This window comes from Myodes glareolus, chromosome 9 (assembly GCF_982192425.1).
Source record: "Myodes glareolus chromosome 9, mMyoGla1.1, whole genome shotgun sequence".
In the NCBI taxonomy this organism is placed as follows: domain Eukaryota; kingdom Metazoa; phylum Chordata; class Mammalia; order Rodentia; family Cricetidae; genus Myodes; species Myodes glareolus.
This window is the reverse complement of record NC_142034.1, coordinates 21,967,144-21,986,855: the sequence shown is the minus strand read 5'-3', so window position 1 is coordinate 21,986,855 and position 19,712 is coordinate 21,967,144. Positions and strand designations below refer to the sequence as shown.

The 19,712-nt window shown below is 52.4% G+C and overlaps 2 protein-coding genes across 3 annotated transcripts; both read right to left on the bottom strand.

The window, feature by feature from the left end:
* Window positions 1-524: 524 nt before the first annotated feature.
* Dhx58 (DExH-box helicase 58) lies at window positions 525-10,340 on the bottom strand. Its single transcript, XM_048450689.3, has 13 exons — window positions 10,196-10,340; window positions 9,885-10,053; window positions 9,461-9,662; window positions 8,988-9,178; window positions 7,920-8,036; window positions 7,289-7,415; window positions 6,952-7,143; window positions 4,961-5,214; window positions 4,173-4,322; window positions 3,934-4,095; window positions 2,973-3,163; window positions 1,260-1,356; window positions 525-1,011 (listed from the first exon to the last, which is right to left on the bottom strand). Exons 2-13 carry the CDS (start codon window positions 10,050-10,052, stop codon window positions 805-807), a joined length of 2,058 nt encoding a protein of 685 aa, XP_048306646.2. The 5' UTR covers window position 10,053; window positions 10,196-10,340; the 3' UTR covers window positions 525-804.
* Window positions 10,341-10,738: 398 nt separating this feature from the next.
* Kat2a (lysine acetyltransferase 2A) lies at window positions 10,739-18,609 on the bottom strand. 2 transcript variants are annotated; one of them, XM_048450687.3, is made up of 18 exons: window positions 18,226-18,609; window positions 17,962-18,085; window positions 17,476-17,621; window positions 17,284-17,373; window positions 16,860-17,041; window positions 16,583-16,774; window positions 15,611-15,717; window positions 15,305-15,415; window positions 15,076-15,215; window positions 14,784-14,992; window positions 14,452-14,578; window positions 12,894-13,004; window positions 12,369-12,512; window positions 12,046-12,160; window positions 11,923-11,959; window positions 11,770-11,833; window positions 11,577-11,661; window positions 10,739-11,423 (listed from the first exon to the last, which is right to left on the bottom strand). In XM_048450687.3, the coding sequence occupies exons 1-18, from the start codon at window positions 18,562-18,564 to the stop codon at window positions 11,230-11,232; spliced, it is 2,517 nt and encodes an 838-aa protein (XP_048306644.2). In that variant the 5' UTR covers window positions 18,565-18,609; the 3' UTR covers window positions 10,739-11,229. The 2 variants fall into 2 exon arrangements, with proteins under 2 accessions (XP_048306644.2, XP_048306645.2); XM_048450688.3 differs by having other exon boundaries at window positions 15,076-15,212.
* Between the last annotated feature and the right edge of the window lie 1,103 nt (window positions 18,610-19,712).

The following is a 19,712-nucleotide window of genomic DNA, read 5'->3' as shown; positions in this document are numbered from 1 at the left end:
TTGGCAGGAATGGTGCCCTCCTCGCACGGGTAGGGCCTGGGGATTGAACTCAGTTAGGCTTGGGGCAACACTTTACCAATGAGCCATCTCCTGCCCCTTTCTCTTCAGGGCGTGGATTCCAGGCAGTTCTAGGGAGCAGACCCTAGGCTCTGTGGGTGGCAGGTACTCTAATACCTGAACTACACCTCCAGTCCCAAGGGTAACAGTTTAGGATTAAAAACTACTGTAGTGTGGGGAGAGGGTTGGAGGACAGGGCTACGATGGGAACAGAGACTCTTGGGAGGGTGTGCTTATATCTGTTTGTTTGTTTGTTTTTCGAGACAGGGTTTCTCTGTGTAGCTTTGGGGCCTGTCCTGGAACTAGCTCTTGTAGACCAGGCTGGCTTAGAACTCACAGAGATCCACTTGCCTCTGCCTCCCGAGTGCTGGGTTTAAAGGTGTGCGCCACCACCACTTGGCTTTATGTGCTTATATCTTGATTAGAGGAGGTATAGATGGCAAAATGTATTAATGTATTGAACTGCACATTATTAACATGAGGTTTATTTTCCATCAAAATACTTCAAAATAAAAAGAATTACATTATTTTCTATCTCATTTTAATAATTTTAATTTATGAAGGGCATCAAAAAGAAAACAAAACCCCAAAAGCTGCCTGGGCAACTCTCCTATATCAGTTCTCCACTCCATCCCAAGTGTATAAGATTATCTGTGGCAGAATAAAGGTTCCCCCTTCCCTTGACCAGCGTACTACCCAGGGGGAGGGGAATGGCTTACTGGGGTATCCTGCCCCCTGCAGTCTGAGCTAGGTACTACAGCCACAAGTGGTCAGTCCAGGAGAGATCAGACAGTTCTGGGCACAGTACTGTAGAATGTCAAAATCAGGTATTGAGAAGGGCACCCGGGACCACTTTTTGGCCTGGATTCTCCCGTGAGGGGTCTCCAGGAGTATGCCTCGGATTTTGAGCACCGGCAAGGTCACGGATTTGTAGATCATCTGCAAGCCCCAGACCTAGTGGTGGGACAAAAGTCAACATCTGGGTTTCTGTCCCTGAGTTGGACTTCTGTAACAACCAGGCCTGTATCTACCACCTGAGGCCATCATGCAGTGGGCTCCCTAAGACAGGACTAGAGCAGAGACTGTGGGTCACCCATGGCAGGACTCGTGGCCACTGTGTGTGAGGGTCTCCTTTCCCAGATCAAGGGCCTCTGGGGTCTGGGGCTGAGGGCTCTTGGCCTGAGCAATAGCCCCTCACTTACCTCTCCACAGTTATTGCAGCTAATGGTCCCTCCAGGCCTCCAGTCCTTGAAGACCTTGTTAATGACCACGGGCTTCTGGGAGACGGTATAGTAGACCCTAGAGGGGATCAGGTAAACAGCACCCTTCTGGAGTTCCTGTACCCCAGACTTCAGGCCTGTAGCTGGCTGAGGCCCTGCTAAGGCAGCAGGGTTTTCTGCCTGTCAAGATACAGAACTTCCCAGAACCAGGAAGTTGAGACCTCAGAGGGTCTGCCTGCCCTGTCTGCACCCTGTTCCCACACCCAAACTTGGGAACTTTTTTGACTCCCATGTGAGGATTTCAAGTTTCCTTATGAATCTCCTCCTTCCTTATTTCCAACCCCAAGCTACCTCCCTTCACCTGACAGAGCGTTCTAGAAACATCCATTCTCCCTGACACTCCATGGTCACCTGCACCTGAGCCTCCTCATTGCCTCCTGGATGACAGTTTAACTTCCAGGCCCCACCTTCAAGATGCTCCAAGACCTGGTTGGTCTTCCTGCATCCCATCTTCCTCCTAGGATGACTAGGCTCCCTCACCTCTGCCTACACTCATCTTCCCATGTTCAAACCCCACCAACCTCCTTCTCCGACCTGGGTGAAATGCTCCCTCAAATGGAACCCAGGCGAAGAACCTTGGCACCGTGACCCGACACACAGGAGGTGTCAATAAACAGGTACTTAATGACTGCTGTGAGCAGAAGTAAGGGAGGAGGCAGAATGGGGTGGGGGTGGCTTAGCGAGGGCCAGAGCTATTTAACTCAGTATGTGAATGATGGATGAGGAAGGTGCGTGTGCGCCACCAAGCTCCTGTGGCGGTCTGAAGGCAACTTCTGGAGGTCTCTCCCTCTACCGTGCAACCTGGGAATCAAGCTCAGACCATCTGGGGTTTGAGACAGGGGCTCATATAGCCCAAGATGGCCTCCAACTCGCTATGTGACTGAGGGGAGCCTTGCCCTGCTGATTCTACTGCCTCTATTTCCAGAGTGCCGGATTACAGGTGTGCATCACCACCCAGGTGCCGGGGATAGAACCCACAGAGCTTTGCGTATTTTAGGAGAGCCTTCTCCAAACAGAGTTACATCCCTCCCCCCACACCTTTTTCTTTTTTCTTCTTTTATTTATCTTTTGAAACAGAGTCTCTCTATGTAGCCCTGGCTATTCTGAAACCAACTCACTGTGAAGTTCAGGACCCTTCTAGGACCCTTCTCTGTTTGAGTCCAACCTGTCCTGGAACTGTCAGTGTAGCCAAGGATGACACCTTGAACTCTCAGGTACTGAACTACAAACGTGTATAACCACCAAACTACTACCACCATACCCAGCTACCCAGCCAGCTACTGTTTTTTTGTTTTTAAGAGTTGGAGGTCTTTCTATTGCCTGAACTCTGAACTCCTAGGCTGAAGTAATTCTCCAGGCCACCTCACCCGACAGCTGGCCCTGTCTTGAATGCCCTGAAAGTGTGTAGAAACAAGAAGTTAGTTTGTAGCTAAATTCTTTGTATCCCAAATTCCATTTCTCTTTCAATCCCACAATGGCGCCGGAAGCTTAAGAAAGACACCGCCCCTCGCCCCTCTGCTTCCTCGCTTGTGAGATGGGACTACGGATAAAACCTGCTTGCTAAAACGTTCTTTAGCCTCTCCTCCACCTTGCAAAAGTCCTTCCTCATCCTGCCAGCCCTCCCATGGCTCTCACGAGAAGTTGGGGTTCACATTGACGTGGTGGGTGCCCTCCACCTTCCGCAGGTCACTCCCGTAGCCCACGGCCACCATGCAGTTGATGCAGAGGAGCTGCACCCGTTCTGCTGGGAACTGCCTCTGCTGACTCTCCCGCTGGGCTGCGCGCACTGCTCGCTTAACCAGAGCTGCCTGCTGCAGGTCCTGGATCTGGGGGCGGGGGCAGTGGGGAGGAGACACGACATGGACACCAAGAGATCCAACCTCAGGGAAGCTCCCAGGGCATTTGTACCTAGACCCAGAAGGGACTAATTTTTTTTTTTTTTAATTTTTGAGACAAGGTCCCTTACTGAACCTGGAGCTCCCTGACCCAGCTGGCCAGGAAGCCCAGAGATGCCCTGCCTCAGTCTTCCCAGAGCTGAGATCACAGGAACGCTTTGATGTCCTCAGGTTTTTACTTGTCTAGGAATCTAAGCTCAGTGCCTTGTTCCAATCTTACCATCTGCCTGTGTCTTTGTTTCCCTTCTGCCTGTTTCTAGAAACTCTCAGAAATACAAAGTATCTGTCCCCCCCAACCCCCACCTTTTTGTGTGTGTGTGTTGTTTTGAGACAAGGTTTCTATATAGCTCTGGCTGTCCTAGAACTCAATCTGTAGATCAGGCTGGCCTCAAACGCAGAGATTCCCCTGCCTTCTGCCTCCCAGGTGCTCAGATTAAAGGCCTGCACCACCACTGTCCACCACCCCAATCCTCCCTCCCCGCCCCCCCCTTTTTAAAGACAGATTCTCATGTATCTCAGGTTGGCCTCAAACTTGCTGTGGTAACCAAACATAAGGGCAAACCTAGGACAAGGCCTGTTTCTAAGGTTATGTGGAAGACAGGCACTACCCTCTCCGGCAACATGACCCTGGTCTTCTCTTTCTCTGCATGGTATGAAAGTTCCCTGGATAAGCTGGGAGGGGACCCCGTGAGTGTGCTGACCTTGGCCTTGAACTCTTGGGGGTCCATCTTCTGCACTTCAGCCACTGCCTGCTCCATCAGCACCTCCAGAGCCTCATTGGTCAGCTCCCGCTGCAGCTCCCGACTGCCCTCTGTCGCCACAAAGGAGTACACGCTCTGACCAGCTCGAGCGCGGCCCCTGGCCTGGGAAGAATGACAACTAGAAGTAGGCCTGGGATCCTTCCAGGACTGTTGTAGTGAAGAGGAGGGCCCTAGAGTACCTGGACCATGGAGATCTCATTGGTCAGGAGCCCATAGCGTACCACCACATTGCACTGGGCGATATCCAGCCCCTCCTCTGCCACACTTGTGGCAACTAGAAGGTTCAGGGTACCATCCCTGAACTCCTGGATCACCTCTCGCTGGTCTTTCTGTGGAAGGATTGGGGAGGAGGAAAAGGTTTACATGAACTGCTCAGAGTCCCAGCTCTGTCCCCAGGTGTCCCCAAGATCCTGTCCATCTTCCCTATGACCCCAATCCCTAGGGCCATACATTCTTTCTCTTTCTCCTCCCCCTCTCCCCTTTAAAAGATAGATTCTCCAGAATCACAGGCTGGCCTTGAACTTTTGGTATAGGCAAGAAGGGCCTTGATCTTCTACTCCTAAGGCGTCTATTGTCTCTCTTCTGGTCGCTGGGAGCAAACTGCATTACCACACCTGGCTTATGGCTTTGTGCTTGTTAGGCAAGCACCCTACTAGTAGCGACTTCTAAAAGTCCCCGGCTACCCGTCTAACCTCTGTTCTACCACAAGGTGTCTCATATGCCTGACCCTCGGTCTTGAGAAGCCACAGAACTGAGCCTCTTCCTCCTGCCCCTGGGCTCCTGCTCTATTCCCTGGGGCCCTTAGGCCAGGCTAGAGGTGGGGGAGGGGGAGGGTGGGGTGGTTTCTGTTTATCTCAGCTCTAGGAAGATTCAGTCCCTCCTACTCCCAGCCTTCCTGCTATCACTCAGTGCTGACGACCCTGTCCCCCCTCCTCCCTGTGAAAAGTCACCAATCAAAACCAAACACCTGGGTCATGTGTGTGCTCTGGCTGGTATTCCCTGCTCCAATCAGCATCTGGGCCTTGATGTTCACATTCTGTAGGCCAGGTTGCTGCCAAAGCCAGAGCAGGAGGGAGCAAGCACTCTGGCGGGTTCGGGTGAAGATGATGCCCCGAGGGTGGTTGGGGCTCCCAAATTGCTTCAGCAGGATCTCTTCCAGCATCTCCAACTTCGGATTCTCGGGCCCACGAGCTGCTAACTGGGCCAGCTCATTCTTATGGCCTGGGAACACCAAAACAGAGGCAGAGGCAAGGGGCTTAGGCCTGGATGTAGACAGGGCACTCACAGGGACAGAGGGATAGGAGGGGAGGACACCTACTCCTGTCCATCCCCTGAGCTACTCCAAGAACACATTTAAGGACATAGTTTCCACTTATTATCAAGGCCAGCCTTATACAAAACATCGAGAACAGAATCCATTGTTCATGTACCCAGACTGGCACCCATTCTCAATCTTACCATTAGTACCTTTTATATTTGTTTTGTTTTTTTTGAGACAGGGTTTCTCTGTGTAGCCCTGGCTGTCCTAGAACTTGATCTCTAGACCAGGCTGGCCTCGAACTCACAGAGATCTGCCTGCGTCTGCTGGGATTAAAGGCGTGACTCACTGCCAGCTGGCTACAGGCAGGGCCTTGGAAACTGTTGTTTTAGTTCTTTTAGACGGGTTTCCACGTCACTCAGGCAGGCTTCAAACTCACTGTGTAGCCAAGGATGACTTCTGTTCCTGCTTTCACTTCCTAAATCCTGGGATTATAGTCAAGGGTACTTCACTTGAAACCAAACCGGGCTTTTGTGCATGCAAGGCAACTGCTCTAACCATTAGACTGCATCCCAACCCCACCCTTGAGCTTTTCTTTTTCTTTCTCTCCCCCACCCCCCGTTTTCTCTGTGAGCCCTGGCTGTCCTGAAACTTGCTTAGTAAACCAGGCTGGGCTTGAACTCAGAGCTCTGGATGCCTCTGCCTGTTGAGTGCTGGGATTAAAGGTGTGGATCACCACTGTTTGGTCTTTGAGCTTTTCAAACTACCCGTGATACCAGAATAGCTTCAAGCCAGATTTTTCTGTACTACCTGTGTGTGTGTGTGTGTGTGTGTGTGTGTGTGTGTGCGCACGTCAAACAACAGAGATTCCTGTCAAGTGTTTTCTATCACTCTCAACCCTTATTTTTAAATTTTTATTTTTATTATCATGTATGTACATGGCATGTGTTCGTGGGTATGTATACCGTGACACATGTGTGGAGAGTATAGATTCCATTCTTTCCTTTCCTGCTTACATGGGTTTGAGAGATCAAAAGTTTATACAGCAAGAACCCACTAAGTCATTTACCTTATTATTATTATTATTATTATTATTATTATTATTATTATTATTATTATTTGCAACAGGGTCTCCCACTGAAACCAGAGTTCACCTACTTGACAAGATAAACTGCCCAGCAAACCCCAGGGATCCAGGTGTTCCCACTGCCTCAGAGTTGAGATGACCAGTCTGCTGCACCTGAGTTTTAAGTGCTTGGGATTGGAATCCGGTCCACACACTTGCATGGGAAGCCCTTTACCTGTGGAGCTACCTTAAAAGGTTTTGAAAATATCTTGGTTGGGGGCTGGTAAGAGGATTCAGAAAGAAAACACCCGACAGCCTGAATTCAATCCCCAGGACCCACACCAGGAGGAGAGAGGAAACTTCGGCAAGTTGTCCTCTGTCCTCCACGAGTGTGCTCCTGTGGGACAAGGGCCCACACGAATGTACACCTTCCTCTCCCCACTTAGCAAATTAATGTAATAAGTTAAAATATCTGTTTATAACCTGAATGAGTTTTTCTCTTGTAAACTATCATACTTGAGGAAACAAAGTCTGTCATACCAGCAGCCTTGGGTTTTGGTTAGGAAAATAAAGAGTCCCAGCCTTCCTAACTGACCTGGAGCGTTCCAGCAGCTCTAACCCCATTATGGCTCACCATCGAACAGCTCCAGCAGCCAGCGCTCAGCACGCAGCATCTGAGTTTTCGTGGCGCGCTCCCTGTGGTAGAAATCTTGCAATATGTCAAGAGCATCCCGTGCACGGACGGTGTCGTGCGTCAACAGCGCGTCATTGTAGCGCCGCAGGTGAAGCGCGTACACCCGCCGTTCCTGGAGTCCAGCCTCTGCGGCTGGAGGCAAAGGATGCAGGGTCAATGTTCCTAGGTTCTTCTGCTCCTAAATGGTCCACCTAGACCACCTAGACCACGAGTGTAGAAGCTCCACCCTCAAAGGCTCCCTCCGCCCAGGCAGAACCTCCCGAACTGCTCCTCTTACCAGCCTTGCTCAGCTCCACTACTTGCTGCTCATAAGTCTGCGTTCCAAACTGCTGGCTCAGTTCAGGCATCTCTAGCTGCTGGTGAATTTGTTTCATAAGCTCTTTTAGGAAGTCTCCAAAAGGGTCCTGGGAAAGGAGGAATAAGGGGATGAGGAGATTCCCATACACATGGGAGAGTTGGGTACCATGGAGGTACCATTTATCTTGGGAGTGAGAACATCAAAGGGCTGGCCTACTGGGCGTGAAGCAGCATCGTGGCTGGAGAGCTTCTGCTGTCTCACTCACTCACATTATGCCTTTGCCCTGTAGCCTGGACACAGTGATGTCGAACCCTGGTTCAGCCCTGCCATTACAGACATCAGCCAGTGCCACGACTGAAGAGGCGAACCGGTCCAGCCTCGACACCAAGTGCCCCAGCTTCACGTCTTGGCAGTATCATGAGCCAATCACAACAGTGGGCTATGGATGTGCCTCAAAGCACAGAACACAGAAAGGATAGGTGGCGTCACAGAGGTGCAGGCAAGCGGCCTGAAATGACAAGACCTGGGGGAGGTGGGGTCAGGGCCCAAGCCGAGCTTCCCTAACTCTGCACCAGACCCCAGCCTGCCCAAGAACTCCTCACACAGGCACCTCTTTACGTCTTTGGCAGAGGTTGTACTGCTTGCAGGGCTTCGGGTTGTGCTCCAGCAGCTGGGGGCGGCAATTCTCTGGTGACATGATGCGCCACGTATCCAGGTTGGCACAGAGCTGGAGGTGACAGAGAGGCATCACTGGAAAGAGGGGTCAGGCAGAATTTTGATGGGGCGGGGTCCTGGCTTAAGAACAGGAGCGCCTAAAGCAGGGGCATTGGGAGTTGGGGTTTGTTTCTTCCTTCCGTAAGTTTGAATGTGTGACCTGAGTTACTGACAGTCTAGGCACTGGTGTGAGAGAGGAACGTAGATGGACATGAACATGAAGAAACCATTGAGAAATAGCAAAGAATACGTAATGGAAACACATTAGGTAGTAAGAATGAACTCTGAAAATTCTAAAGCTGGTGCTGTAACAGAGCAGTGGGGATGGCGGGGGGGGGGGGAGACGACTGTGACAACAACAGAGCTGCTTACTGGGCACTCCAGGCAAAAGGAATAGTAAGGGGCTGGAGAGATGGCTCAGAAGTTAAGAGCACTGACTGCTCTTCCAGAGGACCTGAGTTCAATTCCCAGCAACCACATGGTGGCTCACAGCCATTTGTAATGAGATCTGGTGCCCTCTTCTGGCCAGCAAGCATACATGCAGACAGACAGAATACTGTATACATAATAAATAAATAAATCTTTTTTTAAAAAAAGAATAGTAAGTTCAATGACTCCCACAAGCACAACAGGCTCAAGAAACTGGAAGAGAGGGGCTGGAGAAATGGCTCAGCGCTTAAGAGCACTGACTGCTCTTCCAGAGGACCCAGGTTCAATTCCCAGCACCCACATGGCAGCTCACACCTGTCTGAAAATCCAGTTCCAGGGCATCTGACACCTTCACACCTATGCACATAAAAATAAAGATAAATAAGTCATAAAAAATTTTAAAAAAAAGAAAAGAAACTGGAAGAGATTGGGGTGTAGCCACAGTAGGAAGGGTTATAGGGCGGGGGAGAGGCCAGGCAGGCAAGGAGGTCCCCTAGCGGATCTGTGGTAGGAGGGCAGCAGGGGCTCAACTGACCTGTAGGATGTGGTCAATGGCCCCTTGGAGCTTGGTGGCCCCGCCAGTGCCCGGGGAGGCCGTGAGCCCCAGCACCTGGGGAAGGCGCTTTGCCTTCTGCAGCTTATGCTCTAGGTAGCGGCTCAGAATGACATTGTAGACTGTATCCTTGTGGGTGTGGTGACACTCGTCCACCACGATCAGTGAGAACTCTAGGGGCACACGAGGGACAGCTGTAAGCTGCAGTTTTTGCTTTGTGAAGTCCCTACTCTTTTCTTCCTCTCCCTTCCTAACTTCAGGCTGTGCCCCAAACGAGGAGGAGGCAGGGTTGGCTTATCTTCAATTTATAGATTAGTAAAGTGGGGCTCAGCTGGGGAAGGGGCTTATTTGCCCAGGAGCAGGTTTTATAACCAGGATTCGGCCTTGGCAACGGGGCCCACTCGTTCCCACAATGACTGGATCCACAGGTGTTCACAGGACCCCCCTGCCCTCACCTGTGAGCTCTACGTGTTCCTCGTCTTCTGGGCTGACCAGCGCCAGCTGCAAGAGCTCTGCCGTGCAGATCAGCAGGTCATGGCTCCGGGCCATTAAGCCAAAGCCAGCTCGGGGTCCCATGTCCCCACTCAGGGTAGTCATGGTCCACTGTTTATCCAGCATGCGTCTGAACTCCTCAGCATGCTGGCTCACCAGGTGTACCTGGGAGTAAAGAAGAATGCAGGGAGAGAACCTGGTTTGTGGTGGAGGTGGGAAATGGCAGTTATTGGAGGTTGGGGTGGGGGAAGCTGGGAGTAAGGTGACCCTTCAGGACATGGCTGGGTCCTGAACCAAGGTGAGAAGACCCAGCAGTGCTGTACTAGAAGAGACCAAGAATGGTCAGGAAGAGCGGAGACCCTGCTGTGGGAAAGGCAGACCACTCACCCTGTTGACCAGTACCACCACCTTGCCTTTGTCTACTGTCTCTAGATGCCGCCTGGCCACAAAAGCAGCTGCCCGGGTCTTGCCACCGCCCGTGGGCAGCCATATTATGATATTCTTGCCTTCCAGAGCAGGCAAGATCACTTCCCACTGGTAGGGCCGCAGTTCCATTCTGGAATGGTAGAGGTTATCAGAACCCCTGCCTTCTAACCCCTCCCCCTCCTTCCAGCCAGCACAATAGGCTGCAGAAGTTGCCCTCTGCCTGGAACTCCAAGCTTCTCAGGGAGGTGGGGCAGCAAACCCTAGAGACCCACCTGGAACCTGCTGTGGCCAGAACTGGGGTGACCGGGTTGGGGAGAGAGAGCAAACCAGCCCGGTCTCTGCTGAGCCTTCTGAAGTGTGGAAAGCCCGGCAGGCAGCTCAGTGATTAGAAATGAAACTGAAACAAGGGGAGGAGCCAGAGGAGCCGGGGCCCATCCCATCCCATCCCAGCTACAAATAAAAACAGATTGGGGCGGGGTTTAGTTACAGAGAGGCGTGCTCTTTCATTGCCCTGGGTCCTCTGCTTTCTCAACCCTTTTCCCCAGCCACCTGGCGTTAAGTGAAGGCATGAAGGTTCCGACCTTGGTTGACTGGACCAGGACCACCTGGAGTCAGGGGATGGGCAAGCTCTTTGTACATGAGACAGGCTAGAAGCCATTGGGAGGAGAGGGGGTGGCAGGCAGGCAGACAGATCAGTCCTACAAATTACAAGGGTCAGCAGCCAGGTGGCAAGAGGAAGGACTGGAGGAGCCCAACCCTAACCTAAGTCTAAGCCTGAAGCCACACCCGCCCCACCAAAAGCAATCACACAGGGGGAAAAAAAAAAAAGCTTTATTGTTCCCTCCAAGGGATTAATGCCAAGGAATGAATGGTCCTGGTGCCCCAGCCCTGGGGGACAGATGGACAAAACAGTGTAGGATGAGTCACAGCCCCTCCTGGCTCCTCCAGTCTGGGATGTTCCATCCCAAGGCTGATTGATGAATAGCCCTGACCCTGGAAACAGGCACCTGAATCAGGCTCAGAACTGCCAGCCTGCATAGCTCTGTAAGGACCAGGGCTGAGCAGTCCATTCCCTGGCCACCAGACATTCCACAAGGGGCTGGTCCCAGACCAGACATCTCCCCAAGGTCGGATGCAATGAAGGCAGGAACAGAGCTGCAGGCTTGGGAATGCCTGCTGGCTGAAGAGTCTGCAAGGTCTGGGGTCCATGGCTGGAGCTTCTCCTGCTGAGGCAGGGAGAGGGGGGCCAGGAGCGCCCAGATGGAACTGATGAGACCGAGGTGCACGCTGAAGAGCCCAGCTGGGACTACTTGTCAATCAGCCCCCCCTCCTTGAGCTTGAAGTAGAAGAACTTCTCCAGGGCACTGGCGCAGCGACAATATTCACTGTCTGGAGGATTGTACTCCCGACAGTTGGCGATGACCCGCTGCAGGTCAGCTACAAAGAGCTTCCGGGTCACATAGTAGCGACTGCGCAACCGTTCTGTCATGGTCTTCAGGTCTGGGTCACAGAAAAGGGATATGCCTTTAAGAGGTGAAGGGATGTAGCTGGGGTTGCCCACCACAGTGGGTCCTGGAGGGGTACTTGACTCGACACGGGCAGGCACAGATGTGGGGGCACACGCTAGGAAAATGAAGGCAGGAGGGTCCTTACCAATAGGGAAGCGGATAACCTCATAGTAGTCTGGGGCCTCTGACTTCTTCACAGGTTCCATGAAGGGCCAGGCACTGGGGTGTGACTGGAGAGAAGAGCTGAGCTGGGGACAGGCTCACAGTGCCTGCCAACTTGCCCAACCCAAGACTGCCACCCACTTCAATGACCCCTAGAAGAGAACCTGGCCTCCCACCTTGATCTGAGCCAGCAGATTTTTGAGGGTCGTGTATAGCTGGTCAGGGTCCTTCAGCTCCTTGCTGGAATAGGATATGCCAAGTCTGAGGTCTGAGTCCTTCAGCCCCCATGCCCTCATTCCCATGTTCATTCCCCATGACTAAACACTTACCCCTTCTCCTTTCCCATTGGTTTCCAGCCTGTCTCTCCTGCAAATGGAGAGAGAACAGCCCTAAGAATGCCTGCCCATATTCAAGAATGCCCTCCTGCCCTTTCAGCCAAGGCCCCTGCTCACGAATGCCAGGGACGCTCTCCACAGGGATCTGCCTCACTCCCTCCTTGAAGCAGCTGAGTCCAGGGTAGACCTTTCGGATCTGTGCCTGTTTGCGCTCAATCAACTTCTTGATGATCTGAGAAAGCAAAGATCTGAGGGGCCAACTCGGGTCCAATCACCCCCAAGGCCACAGTCAGTAAATGGTGACATTTACTTTTGATTTTTCCTAAGAAGCAGGGTGAGAACCAAGATCTGGCCCGTCTCTTCCACTTAAACAAATACGGGGTACATGCATTTGCCCGACCAATGCGCACGCACATAATCCCTATGAATACGGTACTCACCTCTTTTTGTTTCTTGATGATGTGGGACAGCTCTGTGTAGGGGATCCGGGGGTTCAGCTCACACTCCATCAGCGTTGCTCCTTCATAGTCCTTGATGTAGCCCAAGTATCGGCTCTTGGGCACCTTGATGTCCTTGGAGAAGCCCTGGGTGAGCGAATAGTTAAGACCAAATCCATCAGCAAGGACTCTCTGACTTTCGCAGTCACTTCTTCAGGAGCACTTGAGAGAGAGCACATGGCACGCTTCCTCCTGCGTCCCTAAACACGCCTATGGCGGTGAGAGCCCTACCTGCCTCCGGAGAGGCTCCAGCCCGGCTGCTGCACCCCCTCCAACCCCCTGAAGCACCTTCCGATTCCTGGCCCTGTTCTTCACGGGGTGGCAAGAGGCAGGGAGGAGACAGGAAGGGAGGCCCTTCCTCATTGGTGACAGGTGCAACAGGGGACAAGAAGAGACTCTACTACTTACTGGAAGCTGTGCACCCAAACCTGGGCCCCAGGCAGCAGGTATGGTGAGACCACAGCTCACCTGCTTTTTGAAGTAGCCGATGGCATATTCGTCAGCATAGGTGAGAAAGTAAAGGATGCTGTGTTTGATGTGGTACTCCTTTAGGTGGTTCATCAGATGCGTGCCATAGCCCTGTGTGGGGAAACCAGAGTTTATGGAGGAAAAGCGCAGGTTTCTAGGTAACTGCTCTGGACCACATTCAGCACACTTGATTCTTCACAGGCCCATCCGTCAGTCAGTACATGAGTACTTATTAAAGCCCCATTTCATAAGAAAAAAAAAAGCCAAAAAACCAAACCAAAAAACCCTTGAAACATAGGTTCACAAAGAACAAACAGTCTGAGGTCAGTTTACAAGAGACGCAGCAGGGCTGGGTTCCAATCCAACACAGACTGTTGGCCCCAGTGCTGGGGCTTCAGAACAAAGGGGTCACAGGGGACTGTTCATGAGCATCTGAACCCTGAACTCACTCGTGTCAGGACCACACAGACACGTATATAAAACAGGAGAGCGAGAAGCCTGAAATAGCTCATTGTGAAAAAGACCGAAGCTAGGACTATTAGCTCTCAGTAACTCTAATAGTTATCAACTCTCCCAAGGTATGCACATAAATTTTCCTGGGAAGAAGCCAGTTCACTTAAAAAGTTTTTGTCCTGGGGTGTAGTTCACTTAGTAGAATGCTTGCTCGGTGTGCACAAAGACCTGGGTTCAGTTTCCCAAACTGTATAAAACCGGCATGGTGGTGTGCACCTGTGACCCAGCATCCTGGGGGCAGGGACCAGAGGGTCAGAAGTTTAAGGTCCCCTGGGTTACACAGTAGCCAGACTGGGCTATGAGATCCTCTCTGAAACAAGTCCCCAAAGGTTCACTTAAAAATATTGCTTGTGAGCCGGGTAGTGGTGGTGTACACCTTTAATCCCAGCACACAGGAGGCAGAGGCAGGTGGATCTCTGTGATCTGTGAGTTCAAGGCCAACCTGGTCTACAGAGCAAGTTCTTGAGTTCCAGGACAGTTAGGACTACACAGGGAAACCTGTCTCTCTCTCTCTCTGTGTGTGTGTACGTCTGTCTGTCTGTGTGTATACATATATCTTGATGGGGTCAGAACTCAGTCGTAGAGTTCTTGCCTGGTGTTCACAAATTCCTGTGTTTCATCCCAACACCAGAAAAGGAAAAAAAAAAAAAAGGCTGATTTGGGTACAGGGATTCTCTGTAACAGTCTTGGCTGTCCTGGAACTCGCTCTGTAGACCAGTCTGGCCTTGAACTCACAGAGATCCTCTTTTTTTTTTTTTTTTTTTTTTAAGCACAAATTCACATCTTAATCACAGAGATCCTCTTGTCTCTGCCTCTCTAGTGGTGGGTTTAAAGGCATGTGCCATCACAGCCCATGCTTAGGTACTTTTTTTTTAAACAGGTGTTTCCGGAACATTCAGTTATCAAGGCAGAGCTGCCACCTTGTGGAAATGTCTGATCACTACAGGAAGCGCTGGGGCACAGACATTCTGCCATTCTGGCTGACTTGGTCCAAATTCAGAAGCAGGTGGTGGGGTAGGGTCATGGTCAGGGCCACTTTGCTCACCTTGACCTGTTCATTTGAGGTGACAGCACAGAAGACAATTTCTGTGAAACCCTGAGTGGGGAACATGCGGAAACAGATGCCACCGATGACCCGCCCGTCCTTGATCAAGGCCAGAGTTTTATGCTTCCTAAGAGAGAAGGGGCATGTCATGGGATTGACTTGTCCTTTCCATGTTCCCCGGTCCCTCAACCCTGAAAGAGTGGAGTGTCATCAGGGGTAAGAACAGAAGAAATGAAGCCCTGAAAGGCTGAGCCTTGGGATGGGGGGGTGTCCAGTGTGGAAGGGCGGGGAATTTAAGGTGCTCTGGGCCGAGGGATCCCCCAGGGACTTACGGGTCAAAGACGAGGCGGGCAATATATTCCTTGGGCATTCGTGGTAGTTGGTGGGAGAAGACATTCTGCAGCCCCACAAGCCAGAGCAGCACCCGCCGGTTGGCCTTGGGTGTCAGAGAGTTGCCAATGACGTGGAATTCGATAATGCCTCGACGCTCCTCCAGGCGAGCCGTTTCATCTCGGGCTGCGTTGGCTGAAAGAAGGCTCGTCTAGGCGGAAGAGGGGTGGTAAGCAAGGGCCTCGGGTGGGTGAGGGTCCCTTCCCTGACAGATCAGCAAGTCGGGTTGCCTACCTCAGGTCCCAGCATGGCAGCAGGGTCAGTGATGGTCAGCATGACCTCATTGACCAGCTCCATGGGGATGTCACCCATCACACGGAGCCGCTTAGCATCCTCCAGGGTGAGGTTCTCAGGAAGCTTCCTCTTCTCCCCTACTGGGGAGGTTGACAAGGTCACCCAGGGATAGCAGGAAATGTGGAGGGAACGGTAAATGGGGGTGAGAGGTCAGGGGTCAAGGACCCACCTGGCATGGGTTCAGCTCCTGTAGAATCCAGGCTCAGGGAGCTGTTGCTGCCTCCGCCCATGCTGGGACTGAAGATGGGGGTAGTGGGAACAACCGCCGCACTGACTGTAGCTGCACAAGAAAAAAAAATTACGGACGGGAGTGGAGGGTGTGGTGAGGTTTTCAGAAGGATCCAGGCCCCATCAGCCCTTTCTGAGCCCCAGCGTATCTTCCCACTGCTACCACACCCTACCACTGTGTCATCCCATGGTCAGCAGGCCAGCCAGGGTGACCGAGCAGATCCTGCAGGGCTATGGGGCAACGTACCTGGTCGGGGCACCAGCTGGGTCCCCTCCGAGGGTGGCATGGTGAAGCCAGACTCCCAGATGGGAGAATTTGCCCCGTAGATCTCTTCCTCGAGCATAGACAGAAACCTGTGGGGGACGGAACAACTGTCCCACAATTCCAGACTTCAACCAGGAGTAGCCTGGGTCAGACCCCAGAGGGATGAGAGGCCCGCCAGCCAGACCCTGTTCTCAGTGGGTGGGAGCCAGTGAGAGGAGACAACAGCTTCTGCTGTCTGGGAAAGCCTATTATGTAGAGCAAGTCTCAGCTCCCTGCCTGCTGAGGACCACTAAGAGAAAATAAAAGGACAGGACACAACCAGGATAGAGGTGAGGGACCCAATCATGTCATGATGTATGGCATAGGAGAAGGGGTCTGAGCTGATGCCACCCTATGCTGTGTGGCCAGGCAGGATACCTAGTCACCTAAATTCCCTTATTCCACCTCTGTATCAAAATGGTTTGAGAATCACCCAATCTTGTCACCTCTCGCTCTCACACGCCTGTTGCCAGCAAAGGTTTTTGAATAGGGAGCTCTGACCCAGATTCGAATGGGAGGAAAGAGAGGCACAATAGAGGCAAAAGGATATAGAAAGGACTAGAACAGAGATGGGAAATGATTTCAGCACAAACATAAACTCTGACTTCTTGGAGCACTGTGGAGGGAGGGGTTCTGAGGCTGCATCCAGGTGCCCATAGGAAACTATTAGTAATAATCTAACAGGGGGTTGGGAGGGGTAGCGTTAGCTTGGGCCATGTACCTGCCATCCCCAGACTAGCACATACTAGCAAGTAGCTTCTGGGCCATGGGCAAATCTGCCAGGTAGACACCCAGATCCCAGAAGGCCCATGGAGGGAGAGGAGGGACCAATCCAGGAAGCCTTCCTGGAAAAAAGGGACAACAGCGAGGACATGAATTTGGGGTAAAATCCCAACAGGCCAGACCGAGCCTTACTTGGGGAAGTGAGTGAGGATAAGGGTTCTCTTCTCAGGCACCAGCTTGTCCTTCTCCACACGGAATTTTTCTAGTAGCTGCCGGCGGGTGACAGTGAAAATGGATCGCAGAAGGCTTCGGCCAAAGACATGGGTGGTCTCGTATCGGGGGAGGCTATCGCAGCTTTGGGGTACGTGGCAGTAACAGAGCCATCTGGGGGAGGTGGAGTGGTAGGTGAGGGTGGAGACCACCCATGGATCATACACGCCTCCCCCTGTGAGGCCCTGCCTGGGCTCACCTGGTATAATTAACCTTGTAGGTAGCCACATCCTCAGACTGGGACCGCTGTCGGAACTGAGCAGGAGTCTCCAGCTTCCAGTAGTTAAGGCAGAGTAGGAACATCTTGGAGAGCTCAAACATTGTTTGCCGCTCTCGGGGGGCCAGGTGGCTAAATTTGTACTGCACAAAGTTCAGGACACCCTGAGAAGGCGGTAGGGGGGCAAAAGGCGGAGGGGTGGTATGAACAGCCAGCAGAGGCATCTCAAATACAAGGCAAGGCTTCCCCTCACCCCAGGAAGCCCTGACCTTTCCAAATTCCATGCCCACCCTGAGGTCAGCAAACCTGTGTCTCTTCTTTGAGCCTCTCTCCTGTTCTCAGCTTGAGGAAGAACAGACTCTACCCCTATGCTGCCCCTTAGGTCTGCTCTTACAACCTGTCCTACCTGCTCAATGTTAGGCTTCTCAAATGGGGGGCTGCCTAGGGATCCTTCCACCACTGGTCGAGTCATCTGGAGGATGCATTTCCGCAAGAGCTGTAAGGAAGAGAAATGGGGAGAAATATGGGTAGCCAAGCTCAGAGAGTCAGAGTCCCGTCTCACACCAAAGCCTCAGCACATTTCTCTTTGCAAGCTCACCTTGAAAAGGTAGAAATAGACCTGTTTGGTGTCTGTGTCCTCTTCCTTGTGAACAGACATGAACAGATTCTCTACATCTACTACCATTCCCAAGAGCCGGTTAATCTCATCCTCTGACACATTCTCCAGGTGGGATACATGGTCAGCTGCAAAATGGTTACATTAGGGTTGAGAGGAACAGAAGAGATTCACAGGGCTTAATTCTTGCATCTCCTCCTGAGACGCACCTTTGCTCCTCCAATCCTTGAAGGACAGGGAGACTCAATGTTCTCAGTTCTCACATCAGCCCTTGGTAGTTCCCTGCTTCTTCTGGGAGGCAGACTTCCCTTTTCTTTCCTTGGGACATACACATACATTCCCAGCCCAATCTTTCCTTAGGAAGTCTCTCTAATTTCCGTAAGAGGCTTTATGGTACTTCTGCACCCTGTCCAAACAGGACCTAGCACCTGCCCTCGGCCCCAGCTCTAAAGACACTGCCTGTCTTACCCAAGGGGTGCTCACAGCTACGGCACAGCTCGCTCAGGTTGGCAGCTGGCTGCTGAAGGTCCATTCGAGGTGCGGTGGGGGGCTTGGGGTTTTTCCAGCCATTACACTTGCAGGTTTCATTGGCCTGGAGGCGGAAGGATCAGACAGCTGATGTTGTACCCCAAGCGCCGGAGCGGCTCTGAAACTATAGCTTCGCCCCCATTCCCACCCGAGCCCACGGATGCCCCCAAGCCCCGCCCCTTTCACCCTAGGCCCCGCCCCCACCTTGCAAGCTGAGAAGACCCCTAGTTTCTCAAGCTTCTTGGCACGCGGCAGCCCCCGGACTTGCGCCTTCCTCTGGCTAGCGCGCTGCTGCTGACTCAGGCCAGGTCGAGCCGGATCCCCCCCACTGCCTGGCCCCCCACTTCCTACCCCGGCCCCCCCAGTCCCTGTGCTCCCGGCTGGGGCTGCAGCTGGGGCGGGGGCTGGTGCCGGAGTAGGAGCCGGGGTAGGGGTTGAAGCCGGGCTGGGCGCAGGAGTCGGAGTTGGGGCAGGGGCCGGGGACTGAAGGGGCCGGGGCTGCGCGGCCGGGGCCGGGTTTGGGGCCTGGGAAGGTTCCGCCATGGCCTCCCCCGCAGCGGAGCGGCGCCGCGCTCCCAGCCCTAGGGCCGCATGGGCAACCGGCGCACAGTGCGCAGGCGTCGCTGCCCCGGCGCACCATGGGAGTCGTAGTTTTCCCTTGCCGCTCTCCATGCCTTGGCCTTCCAGACTTCGGTCCTGTTTCTTGGTTACAGACAGCCAAATGTTGCTCGATTGAGCACCCTAAGTTGACTGCTAATTTTTTTCTAATCTTTTTTTTTTTTTAAAAGTTATCCGGGATAGTTATAATTGCTGTTCTCTTGGGAACAAGAGGAACCCCGGAACACTGGGAGTCTGGAGGATTTGTGGGCACCGCCCTTCCGAAATCCATAGGTGGAAGAACAGGCCTGGACCAGGGTTGGCTCCCACACTACCAAAGCCTACCCCAGTGACTCAGAATTGTAGCTCCAATAGCGATGAAATGTAGAACTCTACATTTTGTGCTGTGTGGTGTTGACACAGATGAACTATCTTTGACATTCGGCTTTTTCTGTACTTAGGTTGCTGTTAAAGAGAAACAGTTTATTTTCAAAAGAACAGAGGTGTAGTTGTGGGTCATGCTGCTGAGGTAAAGAATGAAACAATCCCAGCCTAGGGGATTGTGTGTGTGTGTGTGTGTGTGTGTGTGTGAGAGAGAGAGAGAGAGAGAGAGAGAGAGAGTGAAATACTGACATTGTCTGTAAACGAACGAATTAAAAAAAACAGAGAGACAGTCAGTGCCGGCCAAACTGCAGATATAGCGGGCATAGAACGGTCCCCATTTTTGTTTTATGAACAGGCAAATATGGTTCGCCCAGCTTTAAAGCTGACCAAATATCCTTAATCATTCCCTTCCTCCCCGCCTATTCGCATCTTTTCCCTGCCTCCCCGGTGTTGGTGTTGGTGGTGAGCCAGAGAATTAGCCATTTTCTTCTCCATCTGTTAGTTCAGGACTATGAAAGGTCCCGTTCTTCCACGAAGACCCGGAAGGTTCCTCTTTCAGTCCGGGAAAACCTTCCTTGCCCCAGGCCTGATTCTTAAGAGGGCAGGGAAGGGCAGGGCAGACCTCTTCAACCTTGTTGCTCAATCCCATCTGGGGTGGAGTTGAAATCCCGCATATTTAGGTGAACCAATTCCTTCACAGCCTCCTGCCC

What these genes read in the sequence shown, in the direction of transcription:
- Kat2a (XM_048450687.3), bottom strand. Translation starts at nt 18,564, where the DNA reads ATGGCGGAACCTTCCCAGGCCCCAAACCCGGCCCCGGCCGCGCAGCCC. An exon ending in GCCCGCCTCGTCTTTGACCC is followed by an intron (nt 14,579 to 14,783) that starts GTAAGTCCCTGG and finishes CTTCTCTCTTAG; the next exon opens with GAAGCATAAAACTCTGGCCT. An exon ending in CCAATGGGAAAGGAGAAGGG is followed by an intron (nt 11,834 to 11,922) that starts GTAAGTGTTTAG and finishes ATCCTATTCCAG; the next exon opens with CAAGGAGCTGAAGGACCCTG.
- Dhx58 (XM_048450689.3), bottom strand. Translation starts at nt 10,052, where the DNA reads ATGGAACTGCGGCCCTACCAGTGGGAAGTGATCTTGCCTGCTCTGGAA. An exon ending in GCTGCTGGAGCTGTTCGATG is followed by an intron (nt 5,215 to 6,951) that starts GTGAGCCATAAT and finishes TGGTGTTCCCAG; the next exon opens with GCCATAAGAATGAGCTGGCC. An exon ending in AATGTGAACCCCAACTTCTC is followed by an intron (nt 1,357 to 2,972) that starts GTGAGAGCCATG and finishes GATCCCCTCTAG; the next exon opens with GGTCTACTATACCGTCTCCC.